At 33.8% G+C, this 18,223-nt stretch overlaps 1 protein-coding gene across 3 annotated transcripts in view; it reads right to left on the bottom strand.

Moving 5' to 3' along the window:
• The window catches only part of LOC127704930 (uncharacterized), a 53,150-nt gene extending 35,725 nt beyond the window's left edge, over positions 1–17,425 (bottom strand). For 2 of the 3 annotated variants that reach the window (XM_052209170.1, XM_052209168.1), the window contains exon 1: positions 16,832–17,424. In XM_052209170.1, coding sequence (XP_052065130.1) covers positions 16,832–16,873 — 42 coding nt within the window. In that variant the 5' untranslated portion in view covers positions 16,874–17,424. Of the gene's footprint in view, positions 1–16,831 lie in introns of all 3 variants that reach the window. The other variant, XM_052209169.1, reaches the window with a different exon arrangement.
• Positions 17,426–18,223: the final 798 nt, after the last annotated feature.

The following is an 18,223-nucleotide window of genomic DNA, read 5'->3' as shown; positions in this document are numbered from 1 at the left end:
CATTCTTAAGTGCATTTGAACATTCATATCTTTGATTGATACCGCTTGATCTGTCAATTGTTTTCAATGATAAATCGTCTAAATGCCCTTGACCTATGTATCGGACTGTCTCGGATTCTTCGATAAGCCCTATTATATGATACCTAGAATTGTACTAGCTCATCACTGATGAATCCTTCAGTTACTTATTGGAATGGCAATGCATCTTTTTTAATATATGTGTGACGTAGTTAATTCTAGTAAAAATTATCCAACAATATATGTTGTTGAATAATTTGGTTAATATATATAGTTGGAATGCCATTACACTTGGTATGCTAATCAGCAACAAAGAAGAATTTGGTTAGAAACATTATCATTTTTTTTTAAATTAAAGCAATAATGATATTTACAAAAAACTATATCAAATCAAAGGTAAAAATGAAATTTTACAGAAAAAAATACCTAGCAGTCAATTTGAGAAATAATCAAATCCTAATTCTTCAAAAACATACCATGCACTGTCGAACCTTTAGCACTTAAACAATCGAAACTGGAATTGAACGCATAGGCGGATCCAGGGTGGGGGGCCGTGCCCCGCCCCCCCCCCCTTTTGTGGGAAAAATTTTGTTGATTATATAGGGAATCACTGAAGCATGACTGGAGCGGGCCCTCCCTTAGGTCAGTCAGCGGGCCCCCCTTATGAAAAGTTCTGGATCCGCCACTGGAACGTGAGTTTGAACCTAATTTGAATCGAAAGAATTGAGTTATTTTAGGTACTTAAGTCCAGTGGTAAATATTACATGAAGGTGCAGGACGAAAATATGTTAAAGTCTTATGAACGGCTGTCTTCCCCAAACAGTCAGATTGGCAACGTGCTAGCTAACAAGTAGACAGTCGGGAAGTGGACATGTCACAATATCCGGACGGAATATTTGACTTATAATGCAACGATTCTTTACTAAAAATTATGCTTGCCTAGTGACAAAGCAAAACTACTAATTGTAAAGTTTTTGATTTAACCCAGCCATGGATTGCAGACCCAATTAAGGGAACTACCATTTGGTTTTTATGGGGGGGGGGGGGGGGGGGGGGGGGGGGGTGTGGTTAGGATGAAATTTGAGAAAAAAAAGGCAGGACAGGAGTTTTGAGTAAAAAAAAAAGGCAGGATGATACACTTTGCAAAAAAAAAAAAAAAGGCAGGATGACAATTTATGTAAAAAAAAGTCATGATAAACTAATAAAAAAAAAGGCAGGACCGATGAGTGAAAAATAAAAATGCAGGACAGAGATTACAAGTAAAAATGATGCAGGACAAAAATTTTCATCCTAGCCCCCCTCCCCTCCCCCCTAAAATATCAAATGGTAGCTCCCTAACCTTCCACAGTCGATGATAGTGCAGCTGGTACGATTCATTGAGGTGCTTAAAAATAATTCGGTGCACAGAAATTAAATACTGCAAAAATGATGCTTCTATAATAGAGATTATAGTTTCGAAGCTCTGAATTCAAACCCACCTATTGTTGCAACGCAATTAAATGAAACCGATTCTTCAATCCAGGGTTGCAATTTCATTCTTGCCAATTAAAACCATAAAATCGATGACAACTTATAATATGTGAGAACCGCATTAAAACTTTTGTAACTTTGTCTGAGATTAGACCAATTTACATCTATGTTGAACTTTAAGACTAATTTGAAATAATTGAGAGGTGCTTGTATTGAATTATGGTAATTGAAACGAGAGAAACATGCTAAATAACCATGTCGGACGTTCTGACCCCGGACGACAGATAAGACCAAGATAGGTTGCATCCCTGGCTTATTTTTGTTTTTAAAGTAAGATAAAAAAAACCTGAAATTTCAAACTACTGATGTAACTAAATTTTAGGTGACGTAAGTAATTTCATTATGCAAGAAAAAACATCACTTTAAATTTCACACATTTGCCTTTCTTCTCTTAATTGGCTACATACGGGTTACCATGCGATATTGAGGTTATTAGTGTAAGGATAATGAGCCAGTCTAAATCTAAATTTATGTGCACGAATCTGTATTGTGCGGGGTAGGCTGTATTTTCATTTCTTCCAATAAGGGTCGAATATAAGGTCTTTATATATACGAGTGCTAATGGGGATAACTTCAACATAACAAACCCAGTAACGGATGCAGTAGGGGACTCTTATATTAAAAAAAAATGTATTAAAAAACAAACACATTTCAACAATAAAAATTGGGGGTTATGATGGACTTGCATTCTCAATCTAACGAGAAACAAGTATCATTCAAAAAAGAAAGTAGGATAAGGAATGGACATGTAGCAAGTCTATAAACTGTCAATGAAAATACGCAGCTTAGCCTTACACAGACGTACACTATCAAACTGTTCATTTAAGTCAATCAAAAGCTTTTTACTTGTAACATGTCATATATGGTTACATTCTTTATTCTGTGTTGTGATCATTAAGAATCGCTTATGAAAGAAAGCTGTAAATTGGTTGGACAGCATGGTCAGTATATGGTTATTGCTATTGATTGAGGCGAAAATATCTGTGTTTTTTTTCTACCACTGTATATATTAATCGAAAATATGGGTCATTAGGTCAGCAATATTTCTTCCCCGTACTTAGCTGCGACAACTGGAAAACCTCGGGTGAATCCGCTGCCCTTCTCCTATAGATCGAGTTACGGAATCGGCCGAAGTTATGACTATTGTAGCACATAAGCAGCAAAGTGTATGGCTTCAACCGGTTGGCGTTAAGACCGCCGAGGCTGTTCAATATCCCTGGGTATATTTGTAGCAATAGATATAGACATTTTTAGTGATTCTTTTCATATATATGTTCAACTTCAAAATGACCTTTTCATGTAAAACACTATATGAGTCTTGCGCAAATCTAAATTGGTACTTAGATTTGGTGGACTAAATAGAGGATGTTATTTTGCATTTTAAATAGAGGACCATTGGTATTTCCATTGTTCTTGCAACAAAATGAAAATTATGTTAGGCTATTGGCTGAACCAATTATAAAGATCAGCCTTACAAACATATTTCTCACAACGTTTAGATTCTCAAAAGGCAAAATAATTCAGATAATTACTTGGCAAATTCAGCTCCAAAATAAGAAAATGTTTAGTAAGCAAAGGATACAATACGTCAGAAATATCATCTTTGAAGCAAGGTCAGAAATAGAAAAATGCGTCTTTGGACATTTCGTGAATCTTCCCAAGGTTGAAACAGAGAAAGCTATTTCTAATTTTAGATTATACATACAATGTGAACACAAAAGGTGACATTACCTGTCAATAATTTACATTGTATGTACAAACGGTAATTTCATGTAAGACCACGTGTAACATAGACCTAGATAATTAATGTATGCCTTGTCCCGCGGCTTATACCGGAAACCTCATAGGGAACTAAATTTACATTTTACTGCTTAATATACCAATTTAGCACTTGAACCACAATGCCACAATTTCCCGCCATTAACAACGAACAATTAACTTAGTGAACTCTCACCTGACACTTGTAAAGATTCATAATTTAACAACTGTCTTGTTAATTATGTAGTTTTAAAAAGAGAGAAAAAATCTTCGGCAAATACAAATATATGATAATTCTTATTCTCGACCATCTTTTCGAATGGCTGTCCATTTAAACTTGGAAGGACTTTGGGTTTTTAGTCAGACTGTGAAGGGCAGTCAGTAAACGACCAGTAACCGTCTGTCATTTTGTTAAAATAAAGATGGGGAGATGTGGTATGATTGCAAGTCAGACACCTGTCCACGTGTGACCAAAGGATGAGGATGTAGACGGTAATTAAAGGTCACCGTAAGCCTTCAACAATGAGAAACCTCATACCGTCTAGGAAGCCATAAAAGACCCGACAAAAGAAAATGTGAAACCAATGTAATTTTACATACTTCTATCGATGTGTCAAAAATATTTCTTGTACACGTTAGGCAAATTTTTCCTTCACGTAATTCTGTAGAAAAAAAATACATGACTAATTAAATAAACCACCCTTGAATAAAGATACAGTGTAATCCGTTAAACCGTGCATGTCATATGTACCGTAATCCAACTCCAGTCAAAATTACATTGTAATAATAGACCATTGGTGCATATACCTACATATGATCACGCAGAGACAGATATATTTAATTTGATATACATCTTAGCCACTAATATGAGTGTTAATAAACATCCAAAACCATTTCGGGACGTTGGGGTTATACTAGTAAAAAATATATGCTGAAGATCAGTCATGTACACTTTATTTCCATTGTAAACTCACGTTTCTTTTGCAGGAGTTAAAAATATCTAGAATAAATTAAAAGTTTCATTTTCTGTAAACCCGAACGTAAGCTGGATGGATTATATTTGTCCCGTTCTATATTGTGCAAAGTGTCTGGTTATTGGCTTTATGAACTTACAGCATAAATCATTATTTTTGTTAGAAAACTATAAAGATAATGGTTGCCTTTTACAACATTTAAAATACCCGTTCAATTCGATTTGCGGCAATCATCCATTTATATTCCGTTTAAAAATACCATTGAAACAGTTATTAACTTTTTACAAATTTGCACGTATGGTCACTTACAAAATCTGCCACTCAGTTAAGAAAACGTAAAAGGGTATAACCAGCTTCCTAAACGGTATACCGTTTGTCCAGTTTGGAAAGCCGTACGGTGAACTATAGCTGCTTACAGGTAACATCCACATCATTTGGTCTTTAGTGGATATTAGTTGTTGACTTTGAATAATGATTTTTACCTTTTTTGCATTTTTGCACATGTTTGATTGGCAATCATACCACATCTTTTTGTAGATGTATACAAATATACTGAAAACAAATGGTCAAGACAATAAGCTACTAGTTAATATGTTCACCTTGAATCACATAATTTAACTTTCAACAGTATTTTTAAACATTGTATAAAAAATATAAAAAAAGTTAAAATATGACCAATAACTTCAAAACAGTACTCTTAATGGAGTTTTCTGGTCCTACTTGATCAAATAATAGTTACTTATTTCGATGCAATAAATTTTAATCTCACTAAAACAAACCACTATTTTACATGTTTCAAAGAAGTAATTAATCTGATAATGTAATAAAACAGAAAATGTCATTTGAAATAACAATTATCTTGTCTACAAGTATGCATGATTAAATTTTACGTTTGTTTCCGCATTGGTCATAGTTTAAACTTCGTAGGTAACATACAACGACAAAATCTATTTCAGTTGTATACTCGATATCGACAAGAAATTTCCCGATATTGATTTCAATAGAAATACGATTGGGTTATATTTCCGTAGTATGAAACCTAAAATAGTATAATGAAAAAACGTTTCATGAATGTTTTAATAAATGGTAAAATTACCCAATCGTAATATAGAATTCGACCAATTGCAAGTCGTAAGGTTATTTCAGGGTTATATAATACTAATTGTATGACGTATACGGATAGTGGGGAAACTAATTCCAAAATAAACTAAAGGTTTCCAATTTAGGAAGAAAAGTTATAAAATCATGTCATATACTGGTAGGAAGGAAATTAACTTTTTGACGCAAGTATGGTGTCTGGTCATTTTCAATCAGTTCCTTTTTTCGGCCCGTCTTATTGGATTAATTATCTACCGTTTGTATGTTATTTTAAAACTTTACTCTTCTGAAACTGGAATCTTGAAATAAAAAAAAAAAACAAAAAAAGAAAATCACATTCGTGGAACTATCATAGAGAGTTTTCTGGATGCATGATGTTAATAACTTCTTGGTTCAAGTTCGAATACGTGTAGGTGTACTGTCGCTTGAAATAGTAAACAATTAAAAGTGTTTAACGATCATATCAAAAAATCAATGCTGAAATTCTTCAAAAGAAACTATTAAGGAAAAATTATTAACCTTTCATATTTCTGTAATATTTTTTTTAATGAAATATATTTCCATTTCGACCTTTGTTGAACAAAAGATGAAAACAAGATTGTTATGTTTCGTTCCAGAATGGTTTATTTTTGTATGTTTGTGGCAATACATTTATCTATAATGTGCACCGAGGAACTTTCTTTCCAAGTTCAGTTTAAACGGGTACATCGATAAGTCTACAGCTAAGCATACACCTTGGTTGTCAAATAGACACTGAACACCAGAAATGAATACCAGATTTCGAAAGGGGATCATTCAAAATACTGTTTACTGAAAATGACGAGCGATGGACACACACAAATGTTTATACAAATTATTCTTATGACCTTGTTGGCAGACCTAAGCACGCCTTCTTTTGCGTAAATTTAGGCAGTACCAAGGGGTAAACTGTATTTATGAAGAACTTAAACACTTTTTACATTTGGTACGTCCGCTGCAATTTAATGGATTTACCTTCACCAGGAACACTGAAACCCAAAAATCTGAAAGCCAAGGATGTATAAAAAGTTGAATACTTAGGGAGCTATATGATCAAAATCTACATAAAAAGAATAGCCACCTAAGGTCAGCTTTTCCTGTGCTTTTCCTGTAGTTTCGTAAAATTAAAAAAATATATATAAACGGAAAATTAACGAAAGTATAAATAAGAAGATGTGGTATGAGTGCCACTGAGACAACTATCCATGCAAGTCACAATATGTAAAAAGTAAACACTTATAGGTCAAAGTACGGCCTTCAACACGGAGCCTTGGCTCACACCGAACAACAAGCTATAAAGGGCCCCAAAATGACTAGTGTAAAACAGTTCAAACAGGAAAACCAACGGTCTAATCTATATAAAAACGAGAAACGAGAAACACTTATGAAGCACACCAACAAACGACAACCACTGAACAACAGGCCCATGACGTAGGACATGTGCATAAAAATGCAGCTGGCTTAAACGTTTTAACGGGCGCCAACCTTCACCCTAACCTGAAACAGTGGTGTAACATTACAACATAAAAAGACACACAATAAAATATGTATGTTATTAAATGCTATCGAAGCACTGACTATTGGTCTGACGAGAATCTCGAGGACTCGTGCAAGTGCTAGAAGATGAAAATAAACACTTTATAAATGTGTTGCGTCCGAACAAGGAAAAAAAGGGGGATACGTGTTATCTTTTCCTATATGAAAGTTTACACAGACGCTTCGATGTAATGGGTCAAATATATTAATAGGTTGCAAGTTAAAATGTCAATAGCTAGCTATAGGCCAGTCATTTTTATCTTTCGATTAGATTTTTTTTTATAAATGTTGTTTTAACGTTTTAAATCAAAATGAAGTTGTCACAAATTGTATATGTGATATCTGAGAAACATATGAATGATTTTGTCATAAAATCTATTTATGGGTGGTAATTTGCACAATACTTCAATATATGAATGGGGTGAAATCCCAGCTGCAAGACAGTACCCAAAACTTTATATTGAGGACCACCCCCCTTTTCCGTGCGTCCAAATAATTTCCTCAATTTTCCTTCATCTGGATCGCTCATAGCCCGAAATAAAGCCAAGGTTATATTAATACTTGTGAGTCATACATAAAATTGCTGTTTTAACAGTCTAAGTTACGATATATTTTGCGCTAGTGACATAGAGATAACCTTTGTTATCAAGTTAGACAGCACGGGTAGATACCTGGATAAATAAATTAAATTTCTTTGATAAAAAGTCAATAGATATCTCGTTTGTCTTCTTCCTTAAAAACCCCGTTGAGTATAGTATTTACAAGGACGACAAAACGCACCTTAACGTATTATAGGTGGTCTTAACCTTTTATGCTTTTTATGAATGAAGTCGTTAGGTATTGTAAAATTAAGTTTCGGTATTGTAAAATTAGTAAAGTTGTCTCTATAGGATTACAGCCACTTAGAAAAACCCTTGTATACATGGACACGATAAGTTTCTTGAGAAGAAAGTTTTTTGGATGAAGTAATAATTCCCGTATGCTACCAGCTTCTGATATCAATGGATAATCTAATACAATTATTAGATTAAATAACGGAAACGGGGCATATGTCCAAGAGACAACAACCCGACCAAATAGCAGAAAACAGCCCAATGGGTCTTCAAAGCAGCGAGAAAATGCCGCACCAGAAGGCGGACTTCAGCTGGTCCCTAAACAATAAGGTATACTAGTTCAGCGAAATGGACGCCACACTAAACTCCGAAACATACAAATGAACCAAAATTTAAAAAAAGAACATAAGACTAACTAGATTTGCCATTGCAAGCAATAGCGGATGGCACCCTTCCCCCATTGCCAGGTGAGCGGCAGCCATTTAGCAAATTCCAAAGTCAAAGAGTGCATCTACACATGCAAATTATCATTTTTGTAAAGTTTCACTAAGTTTGGAGCATTTTGAAATTTTGAACTTTTTTGCTGTTTCCATGGTTACGGCAGCCATTCTGAAAATTCCAACTTCAAAATGCAACTCTGCCCATGCCAGTTACCATTTCTGTAAAGTTTCATCCAGTTTGCAGCATTTTGATTTTTTTTGAAATTTTGAACATTTTTGCTGTTTCCATGGTTACAGTGGATAATTCCAAAATTCTAAAAGCAGACATGTCATGTTATATATCAATACAGTTTCATTGACTTTGGTCAAATACTCTTTAAGAAAATGCTGATTTTATGCATTTTCCTATAGGGTCAATGTAAAACATGCCCCCAGTTTCCATGACAACGGCGCCCATTTTGGACTATCCAAATATTGTCTTGACATCTTAGCATACTGGGTAACATTTTCATAAAGTTTCATCCAGTTGGGTCTTATAACGAAAGAGTTAGAATTTTTGATATTATAGCTGTTTCCATGGTAACGGCAGCCATTTTGAAAATTCCGAAGTCAAACTGCAAATCAGCACATGCCAGTTACCATTCCTGTGGAGTTTCTTCCAGTTTGGAACACTTTGATTTTTTTCGCATTTTTGCTGTTTCCATGGAAACGGCGGTCATTTTTTACCATTCCATAGCAAGGTGAACAACTTTACATGGGGGTCCTCATTATGGTAGAGTTCCATCAACATTGGTCCATTGGATTCCAAGAACTCGCGAGGACAAAATGTGTGGAAGAAAAATAAGAAAAAAAAGAAACGTAGAATAACAGTATGTCACCCCAACTCCGTTGAGGGTGCCATAACAAAGGCTAGAGGTTCCTGACTTGGGACAAGCTCAAAAGTGCGGCGTTGGGACAAGCTCAAAAGTGCGGCGTGGTTAAACATGTTTTACTAGATCTCAATCCTCTCCCTATATCTCTTCTAGCCAATGTGGAATAAAATAACACACATCAATACGCACAGTAAAACTCAGGTTAAAAGAAGTCCGAGTCCGATGTTAGAATAGGTACATGTAACAGAAGAAACTATGCAAAATGACAATTATCAACCATAAATTAACAAAGGACTACACGCAGTTGCTGACATGCCAGCTCTAGACTAAAATCAAACCGATTGAAAGATTATGTCTGTGGATCAACATATTTTGCAGATACTTTTGTTGCGTTAATTTAATTTTAGCCCACTTTGCGACGATTTATTTTCACGATTTCCTAACTTTGTTGTTGTATACACAAGAGAAGACCAATGTTTGACATATTCGCGTTATTTTATTTTCTACTAGCAAAAACAAAAAATCGCGGAAATAAATCCCTCGCGCGAAATTAATTGGTTTTGCAGTATATGGTTCTTATTACAGTATGTCTGTGTACTTCGGGGAGGGGGGCGTTCATTTCACAAATCCCGCTTTTTTAAAGTTTTTAGGGGACGATCGACAATTTAACTTCAAGTGGGGGGGGTTATGGTTTTTTCCTAAAAATTTATATTCTGATCCCCAATTTGATGAAAACAATATTGTGGTCAAGCAGATGACAAAAAAAGTATTCTGAATCCAGATTTTTCCCATACCTTATAGTGTTAAATTTAAAAAAATATAATTTGATTGATAGCGTCGAAAAACTTTAAAAAAAATTCTGAGTCAGACAAAAAACCATAACTCCCCTTGTAGTTAAATGGTTGCTCCCTTACCACTTCAAACTTTTTCCTTCTTTATTCCAGATCCCACCTTCCTCTTACCCATTTATCCCACACACCTCATTTTTTCACCCCCTACATCCCACATCCCAAAAGCGTGTCACCTGCTCTATATGTCTTAAACTTAATTAAATGAAACAACAATGTAAAAGCTGAGGTGAGACAATTACAAAGCTTTCGTCGGCGACAATATGTACCCATGGACAGATACAATTATTTTAAATGAATATAACCACAAACTCTCCTTCATTAGATTGAAACAAGGTTGACAAAGCAATTCAATTAAAAGAATACTTTAACAATCGAAACATTTGTATTTAAATAGATTGGAATTATCAAAAACGGTCTTCTTCTGGCTAAATGTAATAAACCCATACATTATTTCAAAGTAAAGCGCGCGTATTTTCTTGTGTTACTCAATTTATACATTTTCAGTTTTTAAATTATATAACTTTTTCAGGCAAAATGTCAAGAAATACAAGCAATTAACATATACCATTGAAAATTCGTCCCTTGCATTAAGAAATGAGTATGAAACATTAGTACAGTGAACCTTTATCGGCTGGCGTGTTTTTTGTCTGAACTGAATTGACTAATCCGGCTATGGGGTAATGAATTGGAAATTCCCTTTTCTTTTCTTTTTGAACCGCAAAATATCGACGAAAATGAATTAAGCTGGAACCTTCCTCTTCTTTTCTTGTTTATGTGGAACAACCCCCTCTCTTTTAAAAATGTCCTCTGCATTTGATATATTCTCGAGGCCCCTCATGAGGGTGTCCAAGTAATCACATAATCACAAATTCTTTGCCAATATAATCACATAATCATTAATTATTTTTTTAAACAAGATAATCAAATAATCAAAAATACAGTCCTAGACTATCAAATAATAAAATAATCATGAACGATTTGGTCTGGTAATCAAATAATCACTATAAAAATGGCCAAGTAATCACATAATCAAAAACCCCATGAGGAGGTTCATTCATGAATCACTGCTTTCAGGGACAAGAAGTTAATCAATTCATATTTATCGTGGGAACCTTTTGAATGATTTTGTAATATTTAGTCAGGTGATTAATTTTTTTATGGTGTACAAAATGTATTTATACATTATACGACTCTCTAATACATAACGTGTATGACTATACCGGGGTACTCGGAAATGCACTTGTTTTTTCAAGTTAAAACTGGTCTACAGCCAGTGCATGTACATGTACATATCGGCTTATCAGTGACTGACGTAATCTGTCAACAATGAAATTGCTTCACTCAACATAAATGTACATGTAATAATAAGTTGTTAAGTCACGCAGTCAATAAAACCATTTAAAAAAATTGAGGGTGCAGTTTGATAGATTTTATATATAATCGGTTATGCAAACTTCACTTTTCAGTTTGTAAACATTTAAAAGATATAGATCTCATGTTATGATTATTTAAAGTTAAATATTTAATATTCTCTTTCAAGTCTATATTTCTATTTTCTGAATACAAACATCGTCGGTTTCTGACTGACAAATGCACAGTGAAGATTAAAGGAGTTCGTTGTTCGGGTGCTAGATCTTAAACTAATCTATGAAAATTGAACGAAGTAAAAATGCTGGAGGATTTTTCCAGATTGAACATTCATTTTTATCTGTTGCTATGCATGCTTATTCTTTGCCGCTGCTGTCGCTCGTCACTTTTATACTCATTTGTTTCCTGCTTTTTGTGTTGCAGAATATTTATTTTCATCCTGTCGTTTGCAGAGCTATGTATTTTCAGTTTTTACCAGGCCAAGTTATTCATTATGAAAACCATCCTCCCCTCCGCCCGAAAATAAAATGGTCGTCACCTAAATTGATCGCTGATGCCAAATATTCAGGGTTCCAAAATTCAATGAAGATTCAGGCAATTTATGGGTGACAACATAAAGCTGAACAAATATGAATTCAGAAACCAGAACTGGGTCTTTGGAAACAAACTCATCAAAGAAATAGGGGGCTTTTGAACCAGCATAAGAAAATGTTGGTCAGGTTTCCTTTGTGTACCATTCCTTTCTTTACCAAGACTCATCGTTAAGCAGTGACAAAGAATTCAAGTTTGAGAAAGGACTTGTTTAAAACAAACGTAGCATTGGAACAAACACGTAGATCCTTTACAAAATTTTGATTCAATTAAGCTAGTAGTGAGAGTGTTAACTTTTAACAACGACAGGCGCTTCAAATGTTCTTTCTCAAATATCCTGTATGCTGACTTCAAATTGATACATTCTGTTTAGATTTTACCCCCTCAGAACATATTTACCACTAAGCGGGTTAAATTGATGACTACAAATGGAACTACAATGTAACTCGGGGATAATTAGAATGAAAAATACACGATACAGGAAATTACAAAGAACCCCCGCGAGTGGTTTTATGTTGTTTTATGCGGTTGCCAATGGCATGCAAGTCCTTTCAATGACCCATAAGCGATCATGTTTCATCGTACGATATTTAAACCACACCACCCACGCTACAACACTTAGATGGTTTTATTTTATGACCTTTGACTCCATTCAACATACCCTGACAATATCTTCTAAAAGTTCAAGTTGACCGTATTTTCATTTGTATGCTTTTGAGGGTAGTTTTGGGTTTTGTGTATAATCTACTAACTTTCGTGTTTGACTGAAATCTGTAGATGCTGTAAAAAGAGAGGGTAGCACTTTTATTTTATATCTACATGTAAATCTCTGACTCATTTATAACAAAAAAAACCCGAAGAATTCATTTCCAGATGGGGATTTAGGATTTAAAAGGGGGGATAACAACAAGGCAATATTAGGAGTTAGACTCAAAATCATAAAAAGTCTATTCGATAACCATATATATATATGTATCTCCATGCTGTCCCTCCCTCTTAATCCGCCTCAGATTTCAAACAACAAAAAATATTATATATCTTTTGTAACAAGATGCTAATCACTTTTTGATATAATAAACTATGAAATAGAATCATCTTTTTCAAAATTATGAAATTGACACTGTCTTAGATTTCAATCAAATGTGTATACCTCGTTTCAATGTATGTATATTTCTAAAACGTATATCATGTAATATAATATAATCATATAATGCAGGTTTTTGTTCCCACCTTAACCACGCATTCAAATAACAAATTCAAACTTAAAATGTCCAATTTCCACAATTACGTATACAACATGATATTATCATTTCTGTTTAAAGAACAATTTTCTCATTGTTATTGTAATAAAATGTTTAGAAATATTTAACCCGACTGTGAGAGTGTTCAAAGGACAAATTATTCGATCTTTTGTAATTCGGAAGTATAATTCGTGACCAGTACTTAAAATTACTAAAAGTAATCTGAATGGAACATTTATTAAACTGAAATCTTTATTTTTACGTTTATTTCCTGTTGTATTAGTACTTAAGCTGATTTCTTTAGTCGCTTCGTGTATAAATATACTTAATTATCACGACTGTCACCCATACATACTTCAGTTGACAACGTCTAGAATATTTTTATGACCACAAAAGAGTTCGTTTCATTTTGTACTTACAGCAAGTTAAAACGATAAAAATGCGACTAGAATGTCACTTTTTATAAATGTAAAAATAAAAATGATACAATTTAATTCGGGGCGTCCGAAGTGCTTTTCTAAATTTACCTTTTAATACCAGGAAAACTCGATATCTAAAATTTAGAAACCAAGAATGTGTAAATACTTGAGACGTTATATAATATAACCACAAAGGACCTAAAACAAATAGTCAAAACTTTCTAATATCAACTTTGCCGGAGGGAATTTGGAAGCCTAGTTTCCTAAAATGCTGGTTCTCGACTTACTATTACACTTTGTTTATAAGCATTGCGCAATACAAACTGATTTCAGTTTAGTTTCTTAATACTTTCAAATTGTTTCATTCGCAAATTTGAGAAATATGTCATAAATCATGCAAAGGAGGAAGCACTGACTAATGGGCTAAACGTTGTACAAACACATCAAGATTATTTCACTCAGTATTGTAACGATAAACTTTTATTAGGTACACCGAAATGATATTTATCTTGTGGTGGTATGGTATAGGTTTTAGACAGGGGCTGATTTAGTGGGCAGGGGCTCGGGTCCCCTTATGCAGCTAAATATATACATAGACCTTTCAAAAGTATATCACTCCAGACGATGGCTTGCAAGGGCCCCCTTTTAATTTCCTGGAACTGCACCTGTAAGACACCATAAGAAATCGAGGACTCAGTGGCAATCAAGGCCTTCAGTCTAGACGTAGCTTCATTCTTTGACTTGGTTGATCAATTATAAGGTGGTACCAAACACCTTGACTAAAATTAATTTGGCTCGTTTAATTTTTATAAAATTTTGATAAAATATTTACTTAGACCTTTTGACAAAAATATAAAAATTTCAAAAAACTTGAACCACATACTTTATCGGAAAAATTTCACTGGATATATAGCAGTTTGACAAACACTTATTTTGATCATTGAGAAGTTTAATATTTCCTTAACAATAGAACGTGATTAAAACGTTCAGCTGATTTATACAGAGTTATCTCCCTGTAGTGTTGTTATTGGTGGCAGATCTTAGATGGTCAGTTAAAGTAACATTCATTTTTGTATGCTTGACATATTGCGTAGAGACTTTGCTATTATTGAATAGTGTATGTTGATTTTTGAATGTCTTGCTTGTTTTGTGTCGTCGGAATACTCTCTTATTCATATATATTATAAAGATCTTTTTATTTTTAAATTAACACCGTTAACTTCGAAGGAAATTGTATCTTAATTGAAAATAATGGATATGGTGTAAAAAATCTTAAACAGAAAATCCCCGTAACAAAACCCAAAGCAAACAGGTGTCTTTTTATTACTGTTGTTGGGGGGGGGGGGGGGGGGGGTAGGTGGTTGAACCCCCCTTTTTTGACGATCAATGCATTTGAATGGGGACATATAATTGGACCCCCCACCCCCACCCCCCTTATTCTGGGTTGGGAACCCCCCTTTTTAAAATGGCTGTATCCGCCCGTGTCACTGCACGTTTAAGATGACCCGTGGTACTGTGTTGACTACATGCTTCTGAAGAATTTGATTACTTTTCACTGGTTTACACTAAAGTTATAGTTTAAAATTTATAAAGAGAAATAATAAAATTGAAACAATATGTCAAGAATCGTTCTCACAAGTTAACCAGAAAGTTACAATATTGTTTCGATACTATGGCCAATTCATTGGACAAGAGTGTATCAAATAGTCTATATTTCTGACTACAGTTATACGTAATAATTCTTTTCAGTCTGGTCAAAACACTCTCGAACATTAAAAACTTGCATTATATGATAGGACTGTCTGTCAAGTCTTGAAGTAAAGAGGAGGTGAATTTGTGTGAAACGCTGATTCGAAATTTATGATACACGTAGGACTGTATGTTACAAAGAAGGGAGTTGTATGTGTTGGTAAAAAGATTGTCAGGAACAATTATCCGCCATAAGTAGAAAATAAAAAACTAAGTTTAACACCATCAGAGTTTGTCCAAATATAATTCAGGTAGACAGACCTCTGATGTTTCTTGAAAGGTAATGCATTATTGCATGACACAAAAACCTCTTACGAACAAATTTCAAAAAATGACAATTCACAAAACCGTGGAACATAAAAATAAGAGGATGTGGTATAATTGCCAATGAGACAACTCTCCACCAGAGACCAAATGACATAGAAGTTAACAACTATAGGTCACCGTACGGCCTTCAACAATGAACAAAAAATTCAAACGAAAAAAAACTAACTAACAGCATTGTTGTTCATCTGAATTCTTGAGGTGTCTGGTCAATAGTGCTTTTCAACCGAACAAGCAATTTTTTTTATAAATTTGGACTCTGTACTTCTTAATTGATCTAATGCCACAAACAAAAGACAAATTATACAGATGCCAACATGAAGTATAATATGTCATGCACTTTAATTAATGCATATAGACGTGTTTTAAAAGACTTAAATAATGACTACTTATGATAAAACAATATGTATATTATGTAGGCTTCAAAACTGTCTGTTATCCGTCACCTTGGGGTGACATTTCGACACTTACGTGTAGTTATCTAGATTTTATCAAAAGGACGATGTACTGTACAAATATAATGTTAAAATTGGTATAATATAGTAAAATGGACTTTATAAAAATTTTGGTCAAAAACTAGGACATGGAACTGTTTAAAAATGCTGGAAATAAACTCATCGGTGATACCAGGATCAATTTTTTTTTACGCCATACGCGCGTTTCGTCTCAAAAGACTCACAACTGACGCTCGAATCAAAAACTTTAAAAAGAGCAAATAAAAGTACGAAGTTGAAGGAGTGTTTATTATTTCGCTTCCGGTTTGGAATTCAAATAAAAGAAATCGTTTAAGATTTTTTAAAAATTTGAATAGAATTCTCACCAAAGAAGTAAATATTTGAATTACTTCAGTCGGAAATAGAAAATCTTAGAAAACCAAGATAGTTGTCCATCCCTTACATATTTTTCCGAGTAAACAGTATGAGTTTTCAATCATTAGGAGAGTCCAAAGGAACACTTTACTAATTAAATAAAATAATCAATAAAAATTCAAATGCGCATGTGATTGTCAGTGTTGTTTCTTTTAAACGTTATAATAATTAAGACGTATTGATTGATCAAGAATCATTTTATTTCCACCGTCAAATCAATTTCGCTCATCTCAGCAGCCTAAACATAATACGAATCACACAGCTTCTTACATTCAAATAAAGAAAATTGTATGAATTATTAATTTTCTTAAACAGCATTAATAACTAATTGAGAATACTTACCGAAAATACAACTAAAATCAGAAAGGAAATGTTTGTAACCATTTTTATCTCCAAATTATTATGTTTACAGGTGCGAAATACAGGTATCCTCTCTTTGAACTCAACTAAAATGGAACGTTAGTGTTTGACGTTCAAGAAATCAATACCGATATTAACAGAGAAATATCAACAAGAAAAATCACAACTTCCACTCATTTTTGTCTCTTTTGAAATGTAATGTTCTACCTTTTACATTTCCAATCGATTACCGGTGTAAATTTCCGCTGTCAATCAAACAGTCTACGTCAAGTTAAAAACAATTCTAGTTGATTAATACCGTCCCAAAGTACAACCCACTATACCTTCTGCGATGATTGAAATGAATTATGTCGTATTTCTACAGTTGTGAATTAAAAAATGAACAATTTCCCAAATACACAGTGAATTATATCCTGTTTAAAAAAGAATTTTAAGTACCACGTGGAAATTTCACCAAATTATGAGACAAAAAAAAAACCGTTAGCTGAACACCTGCATACTAACTAGTTCGTGGACTATACTTTACACCTAATTAAATTTAGATTATAAGTCATTATTGATATGTAAAGTATGGATTGTTAGTACAACTGTCTGTCGATCATGGGTCAGTCTACCTTTTTATAAAGTTGTTTAATCGTAGTATTACCCGAGTTTTTAAGAATTATTGAACCAAATCATACACGGTATTTGAGGATTTAAATATTTCATTGTTTTATAAGTATCTAAAATATTTAAAAGTTTGTTTTGAACAGAATTACTAACAGACGAATTATAGACTGGGAGTGTTTATGTTTGTTGTTATTTTGAATGTGATTAAAACTTGAAATTTATGTTAGCCTGTGTGTGAAAACTGCATTTACAATTCATGAAAACTCTTTGTGCGTGAAAAGCATTTTAATACAATAAATTAAAGTATATTTTGAAATAATCTTAAGCATATTAAACATGTATTAAAATTTATTGAAGCATTGCACAATTCACTATGAATGCACATGCACCATTTAGTTTGAATGTAAAAGAAGGTTTTTGTTTATTGATTCATGACACACAATCGCTACACGTACTCGGTAAACAAAAACAAAGACAGTGATGTATATTGCTGTTCTTCATCTTAAAGTCACAGGGAGGATTCCAACACATTGCCAAAGCTCACTGCTGCTTTCCGGTTCAACACGGTCCATATAGCACCGATCCTGGCAAATTAAACTCTCCGTCTTACCTGCAGGTTTTAGACGCCACCCTTAACAGAACTATCCGCCAAAACACCGACAAACGCTACATCTATATTCATTGCAGAACACAGATGTTGGGTAAAATCGATAAATTACAGAATTAACTGACAACGAAATCTTACAAATACTGTCAAACATTGAA

Source organism: Mytilus californianus, unplaced genomic scaffold (genome assembly GCF_021869535.1).
Source record: "Mytilus californianus isolate M0D057914Y unplaced genomic scaffold, xbMytCali1.0.p SCAF_6, whole genome shotgun sequence".
Classification (NCBI taxonomy): domain Eukaryota; kingdom Metazoa; phylum Mollusca; class Bivalvia; order Mytilida; family Mytilidae; genus Mytilus; species Mytilus californianus.
Note: the sequence above shows the minus strand (reverse complement) of the source record. Positions and strands in the feature narration are given on the sequence as shown.